General features: G+C 42.2%; 1 protein-coding gene across 1 annotated transcript in view; it reads right to left on the bottom strand.

Annotated features, from left to right (window-relative positions):
• The window catches only part of RECQL (RecQ like helicase), a 29,427-nt gene that overhangs the window by 2,348 nt on the left and 4,712 nt on the right, over positions 1 to 22,367 (bottom strand). Inside the window, exons 3-12 of the mRNA XM_075552012.1 lie at positions 15,914 to 16,114; positions 15,223 to 15,402; positions 13,318 to 13,424; positions 10,272 to 10,470; positions 6,515 to 6,681; positions 5,738 to 5,819; positions 4,370 to 4,518; positions 4,167 to 4,284; positions 3,562 to 3,700; positions 98 to 189 (exon numbers count right to left, since the gene is read on the bottom strand). Coding sequence (XP_075408127.1) covers positions 98 to 189; positions 3,562 to 3,700; positions 4,167 to 4,284; positions 4,370 to 4,518; positions 5,738 to 5,819; positions 6,515 to 6,681; positions 10,272 to 10,470; positions 13,318 to 13,424; positions 15,223 to 15,402; positions 15,914 to 16,114 — 1,434 coding nt within the window. The remainder of the gene's footprint in view (positions 1 to 97; positions 190 to 3,561; positions 3,701 to 4,166; positions 4,285 to 4,369; positions 4,519 to 5,737; positions 5,820 to 6,514; positions 6,682 to 10,271; positions 10,471 to 13,317; positions 13,425 to 15,222; positions 15,403 to 15,913; positions 16,115 to 22,367) is intronic.

The following is a 22,367-nucleotide window of genomic DNA, read 5'->3' as shown; positions in this document are numbered from 1 at the left end:
AATATTCTCATTATAGATTTTTTTTTTAGTCTTTTAAAACCATCTTGCAGCCCTATCCTAGTTGGTGGCTCTTAAAGTTTTTAAAAACTGAACTCACAAATGTCTTTACAGCAGTTGTCACACATTTTGTTGCATGCGTCTGCGTTCCACACTTCATCAAAATGTCGAGCTATCAACACACGCCGACACCTGAAAACACATGGAGAGGAACAAACTGCTAAATGGTCTAGGTTTTCAGAGTCCTTACCTCAAAATGCAAGGTGATTCTGTTGTTTCCCTTCACCCCCATTACAGATTTCTACAAACTTAGTGGCCTAAAAGGCATTTCTCGTTCTACAAGTTGACATGAGTCTCACTTGCTTTAAATCAAGGTGTTGGTAATTCTGAGGCATACAGGAACCGAGTCTCTTCCTTTGCTCTCTTCCAGCTTCTGGAGGCTGGCTGCAATATTCCACAACTCAGGAGCCTATTCCACCAAGTGCAAAGCTGGCAAAGGGCAGGCTGGGGTCTCACGTTCAGTAACTGCCACCCTCCTTCTTCCACTTTTAAGAACACTAGTGATTACATTTGGCTAACCTGGATAATCCACATTAATCTCCCCACTTTAGGTCAACTGGTTAGCAACCTGAATTGCATCTGGCACCTTCATTCCCTTTTGACCGATAAGGTAGCAAACAAATTCCTGCAGTTAGGGTGTGAACCTCATTGTTGTTGTCGCTGCTGTTCGGAGCCAGAGTTATTTCTGACTCACCGAGAGAAACACTGACTGGGCCTGTGCCGTTCCCACAATTGTCATGATGCCTGAGCCCACTGTTGCAGCCCCCACGTCAATCCATCTCGCCAAGGACCGTCCTCTTCACGGCCCTACTTTACCAATCGTGTCCTACTTTCCCTCTGCCAAGGACTGCTCTCTCGACAACACATCCAACCTCCGTGAAGTCTCGCCGTCCTTGCCTCTCAGGAGCATTCTGGCTATACTTCTTCCAAGACAGACGTTTGTTCTTGTGGCATCTTTGAGAAGGCCATTATTTACCACAGTGTGGGGAAGTGAAATCACTTGGTTTGGCTTTTATCCAGTTGTTAAGGCTCCCACAAATTACTGAGTGGGAGCATGGGAATTAGGCATAGACGACTCTTAAGAGGGGATTGGCCAGTTTTGTGATTCAGCTCGGTGCGAAGAGAACCATCTCATACACAGAAACAAAGACTCCCACGACCACCAAGAAAGAGCTACCAGCAGTGGCATGCAAGATCCCTGTGTGAAACAGTGGCAAAAGCACAGCACTAAGACAGCATCAGGCTTCTGGGCCCCCGGAAGGAGTAAAGCTAAGTATCTTCAGGCAGGAGGCTAACTGGCTGAATGAGGTACCCTTTGGGAATTTTATCAGCACTCTAGGATCGCCATGAGTCAGAATTGACTCCAGAAAGAGTTTTAGATGGGCGCTTTCTAACACTTCCCTTAGCAAGGCGGCAGCCAAGAGGCTATGTAGCTGAGAGACTGAAGTCTAAAGAGAATTATGCCTGCTGGCATGGCAGAGCAGTGCTGTGGAAAATATCCTTAATGCTTTTTGATCCTGGGTTGTGACCTGTTAAAAATCCCTAATAATCCCCATAATTGTAAACCTTTTTGGTGTGCTCCGTGTGGTCACTGCAACACTATAACCCAGTGGAGCAGCAAAGTGCCTTGGGAGGGAAGAGGCGTGTCTGCTCAGAGGAACCAGCCTTGGGAAGATGCGGGTTAGATTCTCCATAGCCTTTGTGTAGCTAAAGGATGTCAGACGTGGCCTACACTAGTTTCGCACCATGTGTCAGAAACTCGTTGTTTTTCTTTGCTTAAGTTATCAGAGTTTCAGTTTGAGATTCAATATTTTATAACTATCGGTGAGTTAAAAGCAATTTTGTTTCTATTCTGGGTTAATAGCCCCAAAATATGCTTCACAGAGATCTACTGATCGTTTGAGAAAAAAAATTTTTTCCTTCCTACTCCTTTATCTAGATTATTGTAGCTCTGTAGGAGAGAAGTACCCGTATCTATCGCTGTCTAGTTAATTATCATTTCAACATTTTTGAGCCCTTCTGATGTAATGGACTAGGCAGCCGTGGCAGGTACTGAGTGCCAAACTAATACCTCAGTGTTAGCTCCACAGTCCTGCTGCTGCACGGGAGAGAGGTAGGACTGTCTACTTCCGTAAAGAGGTGCACACTCCGAAACCCTACACAGGTCCAAATTGACTCAACGGGGGCGGAACTGGGTCTGGTTTTATGTGATGCTCCATAGAGCACAAAGTTGGCTAAGCCCAAGAAGCCATCAGAAAGCTTCATCTCTAGTGAGAGCCACTGCATAGATGTCAACTCACTTTATAAAGTGGCCCTGCCATCAGTTTGTGTCAACACATCAGCTAGTAGGATGGTATGTGGGAATGACTCAACTTCCAAAATGCCTGTGCATTATTGTGACATTTTCAAAATTATCGAAGCATGGAGCTGTTAAGACAGCCTGAACTCACTCACCGTCACTTTGTATCAAAACCTTCCTTAAAAACAGTATATGTATTTATACATATATATGTATATATATGTGTATATATATATATGTATATATATATATGTATATATATATATATATATATATATATATATATATATATATATATATATGCCAGAGTGAATGTAGGGGGAAGTGCAGAGTGGAGACTCAAGGCCCAGTTGTCGGCCACTGGAGATCCCCTCATAGAGGGGTTTAGGAGAGGAGACGGGTCAGTCAGGGTGCGATGTACTGATGAATAACACAGCTTTCCCCCAGATCCTGGATGCTTCCTCCCCCCAAACTACCATGATTCGAATTCTACCTTGTAGGACTGGATAGGGCAGAGGTTGTACACTGGTGCATATGGGAGCTGGAGGCACAGGGAATCCAGGGTGGACAATACCTTCAGGACCAGGGGTGTGAGAGGGGCGATGCTGGGAGAGAAGAGGGTGAGTGGGTTGGAAAGGGGGAACTGATTACAAGGATCCACATGTGACCTCCTCCCTGGGAGATGGACGGCAGAAAAGGGGGGAAGGGAGACTCCGGATGGGGCAAGATATGACAAAATAACAATCTATAAAGTATCAAAGGATCATGAGGGAGGGTGGAGCGGGAAGGGAGGGAAAAAAAAGGGGACCTGATGCAAAGGGCTTAAGTGGAGAGCAAATGCTTTGAAAATGATTGGGGCAGGGAATGTACGGATGTGCTTTATACAATTGATGTATGTATATGTATGGATTGTGATAAGAGTTGTATGAGCCCCTAATAAAATGTAAAAAGGAAAAAAAAGATGTAAAAAAAACCAGTCTGAAAGGATTCTAAGATAGGTAGATACATGTTTTTTTGCATTAAAGCACACCATAGAGCTTCATACGCTGGTTCCTACCCTTCAGGCATCGATCTGCTCTCTCAGATGTCCACTTTGGGGTTCTATCGGTGTATCTACTCACTTTCCAAAGTATTCAGAGTAGCATCATACACTTCCATATTTGTGATTCCAATTGACAAAAGTGATAGAGAAGAATATGGCGTACTTGCTGATGTTCTGACAGTATGACACCATTTCATAAAGCTTCTGTTGTCCCACATTTTCCATCACCACCATTGAACTTATTCTGAATATATCTCCAAAGCCATAATATAATATACAGTCTGCTTTCATGTCATCCCGACCTGTCGGTTATGAGCAATTTTGAGATTCCATAATTAATTTTAAAAGTTCAAAGCATGCAAAAACAATACATCCCAAATTAGCTGGCAGTACTTCAGTCTATAGCTGCCTCATGCACACATTTTAGCCAGAAATGTGTGTTAATCTGCAACTACCGTCCAAAAACAAACTAAGAACAACAAAAAACAACAGGTGTTTTACCCACAATCCAGTTTATTAGAGGGAAAATATATGTATATATCTATAAGGAACCCAATTATTTAAGCTGCAAATTTTAAACCACTAATTAAAAATTCAAGGGGCCAGGAAGACTATCAAGTTTTTTAAACTCACATTACAAATTCATTAGCACTCCAGCAAAGCCTGGCGTAAAAGTTCTCTATTCTTATGAAATTGCCCCACAGCCTTCCTTATTAGTTCTAAAGTTAGCATTCAATAAGGACTACTCCTGAATTGGGTGTCACATACCTGCACGTCCGCTCTCCTGGTAGTAATTCTCCATTGACTTGCTGATCGAATGATGTATAACAAATCTCACATCTGGTTTATCAATTCCCATACCAAATGCAACCGTTGCTACGACTACCTAAAAATGTTTTAACATTTTATCTGTTAATTGACTTCAAAAAAAAAAAGGCAAATTATTCCTCTATTGAGAATAGGTACTTAACCTGAATTTCGTTGGCTGACCATTGCCTGTGAACCTTGGTCTTATCGTCTGGCTCCATATTGGCGTGGTAAGCACCTGCATGAATTCCCATATTCTGTAAGCTCATAGTAACATGCTCAGAGTCTTTCTGAGAAAAACAGTATATGATTCCTGTAAGAAAGCATGGCCAGCTGTTAGTTAGATGTAGTGCAATCCTGGAGGTTAATTTCCCACATGCACTCCGAAGGTACTGACTAATCCAGCGCTTACTTCTAGACTACTACCCACTGCCATCGAGTGGAAACCCACTCACAGGGACGAGATACGACAGAGCAGAACTGCCTTTCTCGATTTCCAAGGCTGTAGATCTTGATGGGAGTATAAAGCCTCATCTTCCTACCCAGGAACAGCCAGTGGGTTCAAACTACTGACCTTAGGGTTCGCAGCCCAATATACATGTAACCCAGAGTGCCACCAGAGCTCCAATGCAGAGAGGGGCAAAAGAATGAAAGAATTCTAAAAAGTCCAAAACTGTAAGCATATATTAATTTGGGAGTGTTATTCAAGATTTAATCACTGGTTTGCTTTAAATTAAGGCAGAAGTGAGGCCTCCCTCCACCACCAGGTTTGGTTCTTATTACCTCTTTTCATTCCCCTACCTTTATTTCCCACTACATAGTACTTTGCTCACTGTTGTCACACAGCTCCATAGATGTACACAAGTATGCTGTGAAAAAAGAGTTTTCATGTGCACATGAGATTGGGGGATACTGCATTCAAACAAAGCTAAAAGGTTTCTCTCTTTACTCGCAGGGCTAGTCCGAGCTTGAGTGTGGAGACACCCTCTGACTCTGGGGGGGAGGGGGGGGGACATGAAACACTGCAGCCTTTCTCAAACCGATCTGGCCCTGGAGCACCTTTTGCCCAGGACACCCATTAATCACTCCTTAAAAGCTAGAGACCAGCTTAGAAATGCCAACCATACACATTCTTTGCTTCAGTAACACTTGTCTATTCATCAATCCTAAAACACATAAAAATATAGGCTCAACCACATCGATGACTAACCTACCCAATAGTTACTATTTAATTCTTTACTTATTTAGTGTGTCCATTATTAAAGGGATCTTATATACCTTTAGAATTGCTGATCATTCACATCAAATCATCAAGTCAATTCTTTAAAGCAATTAAGCATAAAGAGACAAAAACAAATGAGACAATTTTATGCCTCTTATTATATTACAACAAAAAGTAATTATACCAGAGCATTTTTAACAATCTTCTACCATACACTGTTTTTGGTTTTAGTATCTTTATCAGTGCAGTATTAGTTACTCTTTTGAAAGTTATCTCTAAGTCTTCAAAGTCTATTAGTTTTCTATATTACCTGATTGATTTTTGTATCTCCCATTAATGAGTTTCACAATATCCTCAATAAAATCTTCAGTGTTTGAGGGCTTCTGCCGGACCTAAAAAAAAAAAAAAAAAAAAACTTATTTAAAACTTCTTTTAAAATAAATTTGAAAATTCACAAAAACTGATTTTAAAATAATAAGGAGCCATTTTTTTACAACTATTCAAAGGTGCTATTTTTTCCTGAACTGTCATTTTTTTTTTATTTACTTTTTTTTGAGACTTAAAACACATCATTGTCACCTCTCAGGTTTTCTTCTTGATCTCCTATTTTTAATTTGTTAGCAATAAGGAGACAGAGAATCAGTAAATACCTTCTAAAACTGAAAACTCTTTTTTCCCCCTTTAAGAAAAACAAACAATAGCACAAACAGCTATTCAATGAAAATTCAGAAATGTATTAAACCTATTCTTGGACGACGAAGAAGAAAGCATCTATTAGGCTACTTAGCTTTCAAATTTGTGTCAAACAGACTCTACGTAGGAAGAATTCGCAAACTTCAATGACACATTAATATTTCTATGATTTTAGTAGCTGACTTCAATTGAGGAAGCATGAGTCCTTAGTATTTTTCTATGTGTGTACAAAACATAACAGAAAATGGACATAAGTTTATCCAAGATTAGGCAGCAAAACAGATAAATGAATGAATCTGTAATCACTGCCTGATTTTAAAACATTTTAACCTAGTTGTTTCTCATGTAAAGTAAACCCTTTGTAATAGTAATAAATTGACATAAAGCAAAATACCTCATAATAAAGATTTGGCCGGTTAAAAGAAGCAGTAAAAGTAAAACACTTTTCAACACACAAAATTTTCTGAGCATCCTTCAAGACATGATTGGTGGCAGTTGCAGTCAACCCAATTAGTGATGTGTTAGGGAATTGCCGCTTCAGGATACCGAGTGCCTTATAATCTGAAAATAAACATAAACAGGCAGGCAAAGTGGGCCCTCTTTTCATCTTCTAAAGATTAAATTACACCTTTCACTCCTGTGCAGATAATTAATGAACACTGTAATTTCTTTAATAGGCTGGTTTTATACATTTAACTATTTCTACAGAAACGCCATTCTTGCTTAGAGATGGGGCTCCCTGAAGAAAAGGAGATACACGTAAACATTCCACCAAGGTATCTACTGGTCTCCACCTGCTGAAGAGAAGACTAAGGGACAGTGGGAGGTAGCGAGCGTATTTGAATCTATTACAAATGAAAGGAAAGAGGCTATCAGCCAAAAGTACCATCACCACCTAGTATTTTGAAAAGTTGCATGGCCAGACCAGAACAGGCTTACTGAAGGCATTATTTTTATATAACTTACTTCACAGAAACCATTCTGGGCTCAAATTTATCATACTCATCTAGATAAATTGTCCTCGGTCTCCCTTAAGTACTTGAACTATTTGGCCGATAAAGTTGAAAAAAGAAAATGTGATAAGACTGCTAAATGCTAGGAAAACACAGAGCAGAAAGGAACTTCACGGGAAGCTCTGAAGGTTTCTATCTGAGTTGAGTCTTGGAAAATGCGCAGAAATTCGCGAGGAAGAACAATGGACAGAGAAAACAGCAGACACACCGGAGGCGCCCTGCCAGGAGCCTCCTCAGCGCACTCAGGTAACACACAGTAATAGGTAGGTAGGTAGCAGTGGTTAGCAGCCAAATTCCTTAACCACTTTTACATCAGATTTTTTTTTATTCAGCTGCTAAAACCCACTGCAGTAAAAAAAAAAAAATCAAATGCTATTGAATCAGATATCTAGTACAGCAAGTGGGCAAACAATAATCCCCAGGTTGCAGAATAGAAGGAAAAACAGTTCTTTTGGGGACAATTTTGTTTTAGCTTTGATGTACCGGTCCACAAAACAATTAACAGTCTGATTATGAAGGTTCTAAGAGTCAGAAAATTGGAAATGGAAATAAAACGTTTATAGCTTGTCAGCAGACCCACAGACATAACATAAATTAGGATAATATATACCTAAAAAAACCTCAAACTCACTGTCATCAAGCTGCTTTCGATTCATAGTGGCCCTACAGGATAAAGCAGAACTGCCTCTGTGGGGCTCCCAAGGCTGTAAATCCAGGGAGCCTCACCGTTTACCCCTGGAGGGGTTTCGAACAGCAGCCCCATTCATAGCGTGCTTTGCCACCAGGGCTCCTTAGGATAACACCTAGGCATTGGTCATCAGACCACTCGGGCTGGGACTACAGGGGAAGAGTCGTAAGTCCAACAGCAAATGTGTCTGGTTCAAATAGATATGTATATACCTTGTCTAAAATATTTAAATAAAAAAAAATTTTTTTAAGAGAACAAAACTTTGGCCTAAAACCCTTCTGAAGGTAGAGAATCTAGGCTTCAGGACACAGGTGTGCCACCCATCTCTGGAAAAGCAAAAGAATAAGTAAAGACAGAGGTCAGACCCAGGGAAAGCACTAATATTTAAAGAGGCAAACCAAGAAGAGCTAAGAGGGTGAGACCGGAAAGGAGGAAAACCAAGAGCCTGGACTCCGAACAAGGAGGGGGGCGCAGTAAGGTGAGCGGGAGAAGCGGGCACAGGCTATTGAAATGGGAGAGGAATAAAGGGAGATGGAACAGGAGACACTGGCGGTGTCACCGGGCGCTTCTTTCGTAGAGCAGAGGAAGCAGAAATGATTCACGCGTTCAGACAGGTACAAAAGGTGAGAAATGGAGACAGGGAGCTTAAAAGTTGGAAGGTAAAGAACAGCAACAGGCCAATAACTCACAGAGACAGAAAATGTCAGCAGGATATTTTAGTTTGTCTTTTTGTCTTAAGGAAGGAATCAGAAACTAAAGATGCGGGAGTGCAGAACCTGACAGGGGGCAAGATCTTTCAAAAGCAGGAAAGGATGGCGTGGGAGTGGTTATCCTGATTTTATAAAGCCCTTTTGTCTTTAAAAAAGAAAAAGATTCGTGATGTTTGGAAGGAAACGTTTACGCTCACATCTGTTTTCTGGGAAGTCAGGAGCTAAGGATGAGTTAAGGCCTGAAAAAGTTGAGAATGAAAAACCTAACAAAACAATGCATTTTGTATTAAGTGTGCTGGTGCTGTTGGGTGCCACCCAGTCTGCCCGCCCGCCCACAGAGCCACCCTCACCGGTGTTCCTATGCCGAGCCCACTGTTGCAGCCCCGGGATCAATCCATCTCCTTGAGTCTTCCTCTCTTGCCCTGCCCCTCAACCAAGCGTGATGCCCTCCCTTCTGCAGGGACTGGTCTCTCCTGACAGCAAGTCCAAAGTAGGTGAGACAAAGTCGCACCATCCTTGACTCTAAGGAGCATTCTGACTGTACTTCTTCAAGTGGGATTTGTTAAATTGGGGACAAATAAAAGGTATAACTGAACATGATGATAACTGACCTTAGGTAGACATGAATGCAATATCCCTTTCCAAAAGGGTTAGTAGCCAAACAGCAGGCATGGATGGGGATGGCAGAAGCCAGCAACCGATCTGGTCCAGCGCTCACAGCAGGTGAATAGAAGAGCCAGGCAATCCAGGGGTGATAAAACAGAAGGAGCAGACCCCGTGGGAAAACAAGTGACTGTTTTGTGGGAACTGGTGCCAAGAACAAATAAGGAAGGATTAAAAGGGGGGCCCAAGGGACAGCAGGCTCTGGAGGAAAAGGGGCTGAATCAGGGAAGAAGATAGTGAATGTGAGACTGTTAGCAAAGACCCAGCCTGAGTAAAGTGCCTCAGGATTAGGCAGGTGGAGTGAAGAAAATATCTCACCCAGCGTTTGGACCGAGGGTATGCGTGGGTGGTGAAGACATGCAGAACGATGCCTAATGCATAAAGTTTCTGAGCAATTGCAAACGCCTCAGCAAATGTGAAGGTAGCAAATCCAACAAAGATGGCAGAGTGGAATGTTTGCTACTAAACATACATTTCAAAAAATGAAGTCGATTAGTGGGGAATATGGAGATTAGAAGTGCCTCTCAGCTCCCTTCACATTAGATGAACAGAAATGACCAATAAATGCTCGAGGGCAAATTTTTAATTGTAGCCAGGTTATCCCTGTCAAGCTCAGGACAAAAGTCATCTCTAACAAGAAGGCATTTTCTAAATAGCGCATAAATCCATGGCCACTGAGCTGATTCCAACTCAAAGCAACCCTCGAAAGGGTTCCTGAGACTGTCTTTATAGGAGCAGACAGGCTCATCTGTTCTCAGGAGGGCTGGTGGTTTCAACTGCCAACCTTTACGTTAGCAGTGCAAAGCCTAATCCACAGTGCCACCAGGGCTCCCTGCAACATTCAAAAGCAAAACTAATCCCACTAAACCCAGGGCCCTCAAGTGTGTTCTAGCTCATACTGACCCCAAAGGACACAGTAAAACAGTTTCCAAGCTGTAATCTTTAGGGAAGCAGATTATTTTTAGGGAGGGTCATGTCTTTCTCCTGAGGAGTACTTAGTGGCTTCGAACGGCTGCCCTTTTAGTTAGCAGTCACGTACTTTAAACAGTGTGCCAGCAGGCCTCAAAGCAGACATACCTGGTCTGAAGTCGTGTCCCCATTGACTGCAGCAGTGAACTTCATCCACAGCAATGCGAGTAAACCTTTTTGCTCCATAAGCTTTCTCTAGTCTTGACATAAACATTTTGCTTTTTGCAATTTTCTCCGGCGTCACATATATTAGCTTTAACTTGGAGTTTTTATTTACCATTTCGGCATGGACCCATTTCACATGCTCCTATTAAAATGCAAAACAGACCGATGACATCAAAACACAGTGGTGACAGGAGGACTAATCTAGCACACTGCACCACTGAGCGCTAAGTAAGGCACGCACTTCTCGAAGGCAGCAGTCGTGGGCTGTACTAGCAGCAGGGGCTTAGTTCATGAAAGTGGCAATCATGGCTCCAGATTACACTTCGCAGCAGCTGGGTAAACAGCACTTTTGTCAATTACATCCTAATTGCTGAAGACAGGAAGATAAGTTCACTTGGCAGTAAACAAAAAATTCTGTGTGAACACACTTCGGTAAAAAGCATCTATTCTATGAACACACAATCTTAAATCCATATAAATGCCAACATATGAGCTAAGTAAAATGGCTATGATTATAAAGGTGAGTTTTATTATAAAAAGTGTAACATTTTATGTATAGTCACTTCATAGATCTATATACACATTTTTTCTTTACTAGCTACATCAATAATACTATCAAACCTACTTATGATCTGGTAAGCGCAGAAGCCATAGAGCTTTGTGAAGCACTTTACTCATTACATTAAGGTTGTGGCACTGTCCCCAAAAGTATAAGGTGACATTTATTATTCGTGTTCTGCTATTATTTCAGACAGTATTTAGCAAATAAATGCCTTTTTTCCCTCCTACCCTACTCAGACCCCCAAATGTAAAGAAAATGGGATCTAAAGAGACAGTCAAACTGCTTTCCCTTACTATCAGGCAGAGACCACTGCAAGCATGAGCGTGCCGGATTGAACGCAACACTTGGCCGGTTGACCACCCTGAAGACGGAGCTGAGTTTGTTCTCGGTGCAAGTGTCTCTTACTGGTTCCCTGACAGAGACTTTGTCCCTGGCTCTTTGAATGTTATTGGGGGACTTTTCCTTCTTATGCACTGTTTGTATTTTTGTCTTTATAGGACCATTTTTTCATCCTTGCTACCTTAATGCAACTTTGTTTTCTATGGGTCTCTGTTGGGATTCCCAGCTGTGAGTGGAGGCTTAACCATACTGCTCCTGGGGGTATAGGGAATACAGGGGTGAGGGTGGATTGGGGAGTAACTCATGAAGTCGGGTGGGGGGGAGCACTAAAACAGACTGTGATTGCATAATTCATTTTAAAGTTGATTGACCATGGTGGGGGGTGTGGCTCTAAGACTGATGTGGTAGTGATTGTACAAATTCTCCTTGATAAGAGTGAATGATCGAACTACTAAATTATATGATATGTAAATGATTTGTCAATAAAGGTACTGGGGAAAAACACACACACACAGCTTGCTCTCATCATGACTAACACTTAATTTTGTTAAGAAAAGGCTAACATACCAAACATTTCAATTCATTCGAATGTCCTAGAAGTCTTAGGGAAGCAAACGTAAGACTATTTGCCTCAAACGAGGAAGGTGCAATAAAATACTGCAAGTAACACCTCCGGCTGAATAGGGAACCACGGTTCTTAAAACAGACAAAGACTGGGAGATCCCCTGAACTAGCAGCAGAGACCAGTCCCTGGAGCAGGGCATCCTGCCTGGGTAAGCAGACCTTCATCGGGATGGATCGACACGGCGGCTGCAGCAATGGGCTGAGGCCTAGGGAACAGTGCAGTGGACGTTGGCAAGGCCACACAGTCAGTCCTTTGCTCTGTGGTGCACAGCGCCACTACCAGTTCAAACTGATTCAAAGGCGCTTCACAGCATCAACTCTGAGTGAAGGCAACCAGAAAACCGACCAGGCTATTCTTCCTTTTTGTCTAACTTGCAATTCTCTGCAACTGTCTAAGCGACTTTCTCTAACCGCTACTCTCTTCCTCAGTTTTAAGACAGCATCACACTAAACGAGTTTCTCAACGGATTCCCTCTGTTGACCCAGGGGTTAGTTATGCTTAAATTTTATAAGAGTTTACCTAAAACAAAACATATGAGAAAACTAAAGGAAGTAAGGCTACTTAGAGAAATGGGTGATTCCAGTTCTGAGCAGGATATGTACAAAATGAGTACAGAATATCTTATTGAAAAAGGAAACCGTCAAAAGCTATCACGAGCTAATACAGGAAGCGGAAAGACCGTTTGAAATCGCCCGTCTATAACTCACTAGCGAATTCCTGGGCATGCTGGTGGCACAGTGATTGAGCACTCCTCGCCTGTTAACTTCAGTGCAACCCCAGCCGCTGCTCCCTGGGGCAGAGCTGTGCAGTCAGCGCCCACAGAGACTGCAGCTTTGGAAACCGCATGGGGTGAGCTCTACCTCCCTACAGGGCTGTCAAGTGAAAATCAACGTGATAGCAATGGGTAATATTTTATTATTGTTGGTTAATAAGCTACACAGAGGTTACAGTATTATTAATTCACTTTCTGCATTTAATTACATTACATAAGTAGAAATCCTTGCTTATCGTTTTAGCATGGATGATACAAGGCAGAATTTGGAGAACATTTCCTATAATGTGTCAGACCATAATTTCCTACAGTCTGTATTACAAGCACTCTGCTCTGCCCTAGTCGTGTGAAGCGGCCACAGCCAGTAAGTGAATGAACAGGCATGCTGTGTCCCAATACAATGCTACTGCCGGACACGGCTTTTCAACTGAATACTGGTCACCTCTCATCATCATTAAAAAATATTATTCAACTAATTAAAGATAGTTTTCAAACACTTAGCCTTTGGGTCATACAAAAGCATGATGCACTGAGCCAGAAATAGTCCATGAGCAGTAAGTAGCCTGCCAACTCTGAATATAAAGTTGTCAGTTTATAATTTTAAAAGCAAGTCAACTATAGTTAAGGCTTCTAATTAATAAAGAGCTTACATTGTTTTTAAAACACTAAAATTTTTTTTAAAGCAACTTACCTTAGAACTTGAAGCATTTAACATCGTAGCTGATATTCCCAATTGTTTTAAAACCATTAATTGGTCTTCCATAAGAGAGATCAGTGGACAAATTACAAGTGTAAAACCTAAAAAAGATTTTAAAAATCTATTTTAAATTATACATCAGAATAAGTAGTCACTATTCAACTTCTTTACCATAACTTATGGACTACACCCATAAATTCACTTTTTTCAACCCAATCTTCTTGCAATCTTACCCTCTTAGAGGTAGTTAAGAATCATAAGAGGTTCGTGTAAGCCAAATAAATAAACATATGATTAAAGAGAAATTTCTTTCCTTATTCACTTTCTATAAAAATGCAGATATTAATATTTCAAATGTTTAATTTGCTATTATTTTTAACCACTAGTATTGGCCATCCAAGTAAAACAAGATAAATATAGAGTTGCACCAGGAAAACATTGCCCCAAAGTCTTATAAAGGAAATACAGCAGCCTGTATTATTAAGAATGACAGCTATGAGCATTCTTCTACTTACGGCACTATATTCACTTATTCTAAGTAGAAATCAGTAAGTAGTTTTTCAACTGAAAGAAGTACTAGCAATATACCTCTTTCTTTTAGGACAGAAATGGTTCCTAACTACAAGCACTATTGTACATTGTTAAAATCATCTACCTGTTTCTGTAGTTTGTTCCTGATAACAATCTTGGGAGGAGGCAAACCGGTTGCTGCAAGACAGAGTGACACTGCCCCCAGTGGGGTTAGAGCCTTTACGCAAACAGACGGTCACACCTGCCTCCCTTGGCGCAGCTGGCCGGCTCAGACCCTGAGCTGACTCTGACTCAGAGACCATAGATGACAGTGCAAAACTGCTGCCGAGGGTCTCTGAGACAGTGTAAATGCTAGGGGCGCATAAAACCGCTGCATTTCCCCTCAGCACTTCAGGTGGGCTCAAACTGCTGCCCGTGGGTACCTGCTCAGTGGGTAATCCACTACGCCACTTGGTCTCATTTTCCAGAGAAGGGGGTCAGAAAACTAAGGTCCTTCATATTTTGCCTATAATTGCTTCATGCTATAATGGCAGAGTTGGGCAGCTGCCACAGACACTTTGTGAACTAGATCGCTGAAAACTTACTACCTGACCCTTTAAGACAAAGTCTGCTGACCTTCACTTTTCCTTACGAGTCTCCCTCAAGTCGGCTTTCGCATATGGCGAAGTCAACTGCTCCCAACTCTGGAAACTCTTCAGCCTGTGCCTTCCAGAAGCAGATGGCCAGGGATGTCTTCCTGGTGCTTCTGGGTGGATGCATACCACCAGCTTTCTGGTTTTCCACCACCTAAGCAACTTAACCATCTCCACCACCTCTGCCCCATGCCCTCGCGATCCTCAGCCAGCACCCTCAGGATTTCCAGAGAGCTTGTCAGAAATTTACAATCTTGAATCTCACACAAAATCAGGATCGGCATGTTAATAGGGCTCCCTGGGGGAATTCTTCTGTGTATGTAAGTTTAAGGAAGAACAACCAGTCCCCGTGAACTCAGTAAACGCTGGGATCAGGCCCGGTTTGCTCAGCTCTCCTTCTCCAGGGCCGAGCACTGAGCAGGTACTCAGTGAAACAATCTAACACTCGAATCCAGTCTGCCAAACCCTGTGCCAGGCATCTTTTTCCCTCCAGGTTTTTAAACTTATGTTTCAAAACTAAAGATCAATTCTCTCAGAAGTTTTTCTTCCCCCTTCATGCAAATCCTTCCGAAGTATATTAATGTAGAAATAAATACAAGGTAAACACAAGCACTGGCTTTTATATATATATGACTAGACCCGATTTTTTTAAAAGCCTAAAAATAAATCAAGAAAAAGGACATTTGGTGACCTTGAAACTAATCTTTAAGACAAAATAATCTTTCTTAACACGTACCATCTGAACACAATGCTGGTAGCTGGTAGCACAGGCTCTTCCCACCTCCTGTGGGCATCACAAGGAAGACTTCCTTCCCAGCCATCGTTACATTGATCGTTTCAAGCTGAAGCGATCTGAACCTCTGGAGTTTAAAGACGGTTTGCAGAACATCTTTAACCTTATCAGACCATGGAAAATCTACAGAGAGACCAATAAGCTAACATTAGTAAGAGTATTAGGACTGCACATGAAACATAAGTGTGAATGGCTGCTTTGGTCATAATCAGATAAATATACACTTTCAATACTTATGGAACATTTAAAAATGTTGAGGTTAGTTGAATTCATTACGTGAATCAAAGCATAAACAAATCACCTATTTCAGGAATGGGACATCAGAAAGAAATGAAAGCCGCTTTCCTGTGTAGGATTATCCCCAGAAGACCGTGCTTGATGTGGTATTTGCAAAACAGTTTCCATTTTAATCAGAGATGTAATAGTACCATAAAAAGCTCAAACACCAGTAGAAAGGTTAGGTTAGCAAATATCAGGAAATGCTGATGGGAATATCTTGATAAGAATAAAATCACCGAAAAACAATGGCACAAAAAGAAAAATCGCTTTCTTTAGTGAGCTACACTGAGTGATACGCATAAGGGTCTGAAAAAGCAAACCTGGCAGAGGGGAAGAGGCGGGAGAGAAAGCTAACCTTGTTTGTTCCAAGCATCAGGTGAAGAATCACCGCCCGCGTTGCCTGCCTCAGCCTCGGAGTCCTCCAAGCTCTGCTTGATTTTCTTTGTTAGGATGGCTTTCTTCTGAAGAAGCTCTTGTTGCCTTTCCACAAGTTCCTGAATTTGAATGTCAACTGCATGTAGCTCATTGTTTATAGACTCCAGTTCCTCGGTTAGGGCTATGGGGTGGGGGGTGGGTTAGGACCAAAGATTCCGTGATTAAAGAAAAGAAACTTTTACTACAATCTAAGTTTCCCTGCTGGAGCCGTGGTGGCACTGTCTCTTACATGTTGAATCCCTAACCACAAGGTCAGCAGGCTGGACAAAGAGGAAGCTATTTGTTTCAATAAAGATTCACAGCTTCAGAAACCATACATTACATTGCTATCAGTCAGAATCAATTTACTGGCAATGGATTTGACTATGTTTTTCCACTGTCTAAACCACAGGCAAATTTAAAGTCCTATAGCAGAGGCCTTAAGAGCATATGCTTTGGAGTCAAACAGTGCAAGAGGAAGAGGTTTTCTTCTTACTAAGTGACCCCAGGAAGACTGCATAATTGAGCCTCAATGTCCAAATCTATGAATTGAGGATAAGTTCTAATTTTCACATTATCACTATAATCAGGAGAAAGAACGCATTGAAAGTTCTTGGCATCAAAGCAAAACACCAAACTCACTGCCACGGAGTCAATGCTGATTCATAGTGACTCTACAGGGCAGAACAGAACTATTCCTGTGGTTTTGGAGACTAACTCTTTATAGGAGTAGAAAGCCTCATCTTTATCCCTCGGAACGGTTGGTGGTTTCGAACCACTGACCTCAAGGTTAGCAGCCCAACATATAACCTACTAGGCAACCAGGCCCCCAGAGTTCTTGGCACAGTGCCTGGTAAACAGTTAGCACTCAATGAATGATAGCTATTTATGATGATGATGATGTACAGAAGTGATCCAACAATATCCTGAGTCATTTATGTAAAGTGACAGGCTGAAAAGCAAAAGAAGGCTACTCTTGGCATGATAAGAAGTTGATGATTCCAAATAAGCTAATAAGTAAAAAGGAAAGCAAGTGCACTAGTAGAATTGGCATTACAATCTCATTTGTGTAATGAATTTACAAAGGAGCCACAATGTATTCAATCCAAGTCTTAAAAGAGGTCCCAGTGTGTGGTTCCAATCAATCCAGGTATTAAAGTCAAAGTGACATTCTCTTTGGCATACAATGGCAGGTTTTAAAAATGAAAGATGACTATTATGCTTTCTAATTGCTCTCCCTGAAGTAATCAGTACCCAGTTTTAAACTCTCTTCATGAGATAAAGTCTTACACTTATGATTTAATAGAGGTGGTGGCAGCTTTATATTATACCAACTGCCAGAACCCCCTTCTTTGCATAATTCTGGGTTACAGTTGGCCACAAGTGAACACTGTACAAGATTTCAAACCCAAACTTAGTGCCACAGAGGTGATTCCGACTCACAGCAACGCTCTAGGACAGGTTCTGAGCCCACAACTCTGTACTGTGACACTAGGCCACCAGGGCTCCTCTGCACAAGATGGGAGGATGGGGGAAAAAGTCGTCATCAAGTTGATTCACCCTGAGGCTCCAAGACTCTGAAGCCTCTACAGTTCTCTGAAGTATCTAGTTTCGATACCTTCCCATGCAAAACCCAGCAAGTCTTAGAAGGCGGTTATCTGTACAGGAAGATATGGCTCTGCTTCAAAATCCAAATGCTCTATGCTGTAATGCAAGTATGGGTCTCCGGGCACCAGACAGCACCCCTAATTGTCAGCCTTTCAAGCCTATCTGATCTGTTGGGTCAAATGGCCTCTGCATCCTCATTAGTGTAGACACTTACTCTAGATATGGATTTGCCTTCCAGCCTGCCAGGCCACTGCCAAACCCAACATATAAATTTACAGAAGGCGGTATTGGTCTTCTTAGTATTCCAGAACAAACTGTTTCTGACTAAAGAACTGAGATGATATCAAATAGAGTACAACAGAAAGGTCACGTTAAAGGGGTGAATTGGTCCAGCCGTGTTTCCCATCACCTTGAAGCAGCTGACCAGATAAAGTAATAGGAAGGTATTTTTTAAATTCAACTGTGGCACCAGCTGGGTGGCAATAACTTAAGGATGGGGCAATGCCTTCCAAGATGTAGTATGTTCTGTAAGTTCATGACCAGTGTTGCTTCTTGGCCAGGACACGTGGCCAGTTCATGGCCAGGATACGTGGGACTGTGAATCAAGACGCGGAAATGAAAGTGACTCCTCTCATTTCACTAGTGACTGACTCACTAGCAACATTTCTACTTCCTTTCTGACTGAAGTTTTTCTCTGCTTTATTTTGTTATTGTTGTTCAGGGTTTGGGGTAAGCTTTTCTTTATATGAAATCCAGGATAGATTAATCTACAGAGGCAGGATCTTGATCGACAAGTTTCTTAGGTTATGGCAGGAGAGGTTGGGGAGGGATCGGGAGCTAATAATAAGTGCAAGAAAGAAGAAAATGTTCTTAAACTGATTGTGGTGATGACTGCACAACTCTTACTTAATATGTTTAAACCACTGAATCTTGTGATATAAATAGAACTGTTATTTTTTTAAATAAATACTGATGCCTAGCTCCTCTATGCATTAAAACAAAACAAAAAAGAACCGAAGTGCTTGCTGAGGACAATGGACAGATATATATGAGATGGGTAGGAAAAGGGGGGTTATAAAATGTCAGCTGTGACCACATGACCAGTTGGAGAATTAAGAACTGTAACATCTATGACCTTTTCCCTGCCCCCTCACTTTGGTATTTGGAGCACATGTGGGGTGGTGGCTTAGCTGTTCAGTTGTTAACTGCAAGGTCAGCTTTTCAAGCCCACAGCCACTCCACAGGAGAAATATAAGGCTGTCTGCACCCATATAAATTTGGTATCGGAAAACCTATATTTAGGGTCAATATGAATCGGAAGCAACTCAATGGCTGTGAATTTTTTTTGGGGGGGTGGTTAGACATTAACCAAGTGTCTCTTAATTTTGCCTGGTCCCTTATCTAATTATATAGGACATTATAAAAGTAGCCAATGCCATAACTCAGGATTTAAGTTACACAGCTGGTTTTCAAAGAAGATGTAATTCATCAAGAAGAGAGGTAAGTATCAGTCAAAGATGAAAACAAGGATGTGTACCTTCTGTGTGTGGGTGTGCACAGGGTAGTGGTGCCTTACGTAGGAAAAGCAAGGTTTTGCTATTGGCTTTAAATGGAAGTGACGTATGATTCAAACAAGAGTGCACAGGTGCCAAGTAGCCAAGGCTCTTGTGACTCTGTACTGTGATAGCTAAAGAAAACAGTATTTCCCTTCATTTCCATCCCTGCATATTTCTGGGTTCAGGTTTCACAAGAGAGCTTTGCCAGGTTGTTGGAAGGAGAAAAATGCAGCCGGATCAGGTTAGTGCAGAGTCAGGACTGGCTTCCCTCTTGAAAGAGGGCTGTAGCTAGGTTCACAGCTCCAGCTCCTTCTGGGTGTCTTGGGGAAGCAGCTGTGCTGTAGCTCCTCTCGAGGCTGCCAGTATTCCTCTTTCGGCTTCCCTGAGACCTCCGCTGGGTTTGCCTAGAGCCCCAGTGTGCAGTGCACTGGCTCTCGGACAGGTCTCCTTCATCATCCAAGTTGGAAATTTTAAAGCAATGACACCTTGATAAAGAAATCCCTCTTCGTTGCATTAGTTTCCTTGCTTATGTCAATCTTCTTTTCCCAACTGCTTCCTCTGCTGACTTCAGACCCATTAGTATATATAGTAGTGGTTTTTATATACACAAATATGTGTACATACACATATACATGTGTGTGCACCACCACCCCCTACACACACACACACACGGTGCTTAACCAGTTCCCTAATTTCTATTAAAAACATCCTTTACATCCTTCAGAGTGCTTCTGCTCCACTCATCAAACCTACCTGATACAGAGGCTAATTTCATCCACCCTACAAAGTCACCATCATTGTGTTTTAGATAAAAACTTGAGGGACTAAGACTAAAAGAAACTACATCTTGTCTCTGGTAGGCATCACCAAGTCAGCTCCAACTCACAGTGACCCTGTAAATAGCCACCCCCACAATGATTGTTATGTTTGACCTGATTGTTGCAGCCACTATGTCAATCATCTTGTCAAGAAGAGGATCGTCTTCCCTGATGTCCTTTTTCCAAGCATGATGTCCTTCTCCGGGGACTGCCCCCTTCTGCTAACTTGTCCACAATATGTAAGACAAAGTCTCACCACTCTTCCTTCCAAGGAGCATTCAGGCTATTTCTTCCAAGTATGGGATAGTTAAAATAAATCAAGATACATTAAGATCATTGTTTAAAATTATACCCAATCTAATGCTTCAGAGACAGCAGAATTTCTAGTAATAGACTGCCTTGAAACGAATGATAAAAGGAAAGTGGCCACTATGGAAGCCAGCAAATCCAAAGCAGCAAACTATCCGAAGGCAATTTCATTTCAAACGCATTGCAAGTGCGTAGAGCAATAGAGCTGGTAAGCTTCTTTGAAGGGGCTCAGTCTTTTGAAGCACTTACAATAAAAGGAATCTATCTGGTGGCATGCGCAACCAATGTGGAAAGCGAGATGGAACTATGGCCAATAGATGAGGATGGAAGCCCCACACACGTGGCAATACCTCTGCTGGGTTTACACCCTAAAGAAGGACCACATGAACACACAGCTACACCTCCATCGCCATCACAGCACTGTTCCCAACAGAACAGAGTTGCATAGAGCTCAAATGCCTAAGCAAATGGCCAGAGACGTTGGTAAATACACACAATGGAACACATCCCTAAAAACAATGCCGACAGCATGGAGCACCCTCATAACATGGATGGATCTGGAGACCATGATGCCGAGTGGCGTTAGTCAATCACAGAAGGACGAAAGCATGAGTTTACTACTCTAAGGATAAAAACCAAGGCAAAGGCTTGTATCCAAAGGGGACAGAATTTAGAAGTTATGAAGGGAGGACAAGAGAGAGGAGCTGAATGGACTAGAGGGTTGGCAAATGGGCTGTGGGGAGAAGAAAGGGGACCACAAGAAGGGAAATCTGAGGAGTGGAGTGAGGTAGACTAGGAGAGGGGGCGTGAGTGGTTTGAACTAATGAATACAGAGTTCCTGGTCTGAAATATATCATCCCCACACTCAGTTCATAATAAAAAACGTTTTTTTTAAAGGAACCTGGTGGCACAAGGGGTTTGAGATCAGCTGTTTACCTCAGAATGGTGGTTGAAGCCACCTAGCCTGAAGAAGAAATTACCTGATGATGCGCTTCCACCAAGATAACAGCTAAGACAACAGTATCGCGCAGTTCTAGGCTGTAATGATGAGTCAGAGGACAACTGCAGGGCAGCTCGCAAGAACAATCAAAGCATTCTTTCTGAGGAAATGGCATGGGGGTCATGCCGGCCCTCCTCAAGCTTCCCTAGAGGGAAAGAGACGCCACCTCCACATCTGCCTCTGCCCTTACCCTTCTTTATCTGATTCTGCCACCAACCGTCCCTCCCAAGGCACTCGACTTCTCTGCTGGACTCGACAGCCCGTTGTAATGGCCTCACAAAACTCACAGACAATACTCACATTTATGGAGTTTACTAGGGAAATGAACAAGTCAAGATCCAGATCCACAAATCAATATCCCGGCACTAAGGATGTGGTCATTCTGTACTCAGCAGTGCCTCTTCTCCGCTGTGCCTGCCTTGTCTCACTCTGATTCTCAGCCGCTCAGCCCCTTGGCGCCTCCCCTGCTTGGGAAGTGTTACAAAACTCCATTGCTGATGACAAATCCTAAGGACACTGCAAGTCAGATTCCTTCCCGAAGCACCCTCTAATGGTCTTGGTGCTGTGGCTCCTGGTGCCTCTGCTGCCACCCAGAGATCTCCTACATTCCACTGGTGATTCTCCTTTCTGGACGGTTGTGTGACTCTCTCTTTTCCTGATTCCGAGGCAGTTCACTTTGTGTCCTGAGGAATGTCAAAATGACCAATTCCCTCCCTCGTATCTCTGCACCCGATTTGCATGTGCTTGGTGGGAGTTGCATATACCACGCATAGAAGAGCTATAAAGTTAAATTATTTCATAATACCATCTTAAATAATAATTATCTTTCATTATTTGCTAATTTTTAGATCATATCCCACTGATGAAGCCTGATCTCTTGTTAAAGGGAACTCAATAAAATCTGAAAATGACCGTGCTGGTCCACCTGGCTTCAGTAACATCTCTTTAACACTACTTCCTATCTCTTACCCAAGTAAATATCACTTGGGTGACTATTTAATGTGAATGAAGTTGTTACCAACTACTATTAATCCTCCCTTGGTCTGTGTGAATGAGCCATGATGGACGAGCCATCTCTATTCCCACTAGGTAGTCTATGTATAG

Source organism: Tenrec ecaudatus, chromosome 6 (genome assembly GCF_050624435.1).
Source record: "Tenrec ecaudatus isolate mTenEca1 chromosome 6, mTenEca1.hap1, whole genome shotgun sequence".
NCBI lineage: Eukaryota > Metazoa > Chordata > Mammalia > Afrosoricida > Tenrecidae > Tenrec > Tenrec ecaudatus.
Note: the sequence above shows the minus strand (reverse complement) of the source record. Positions and strands in the feature narration are given on the sequence as shown.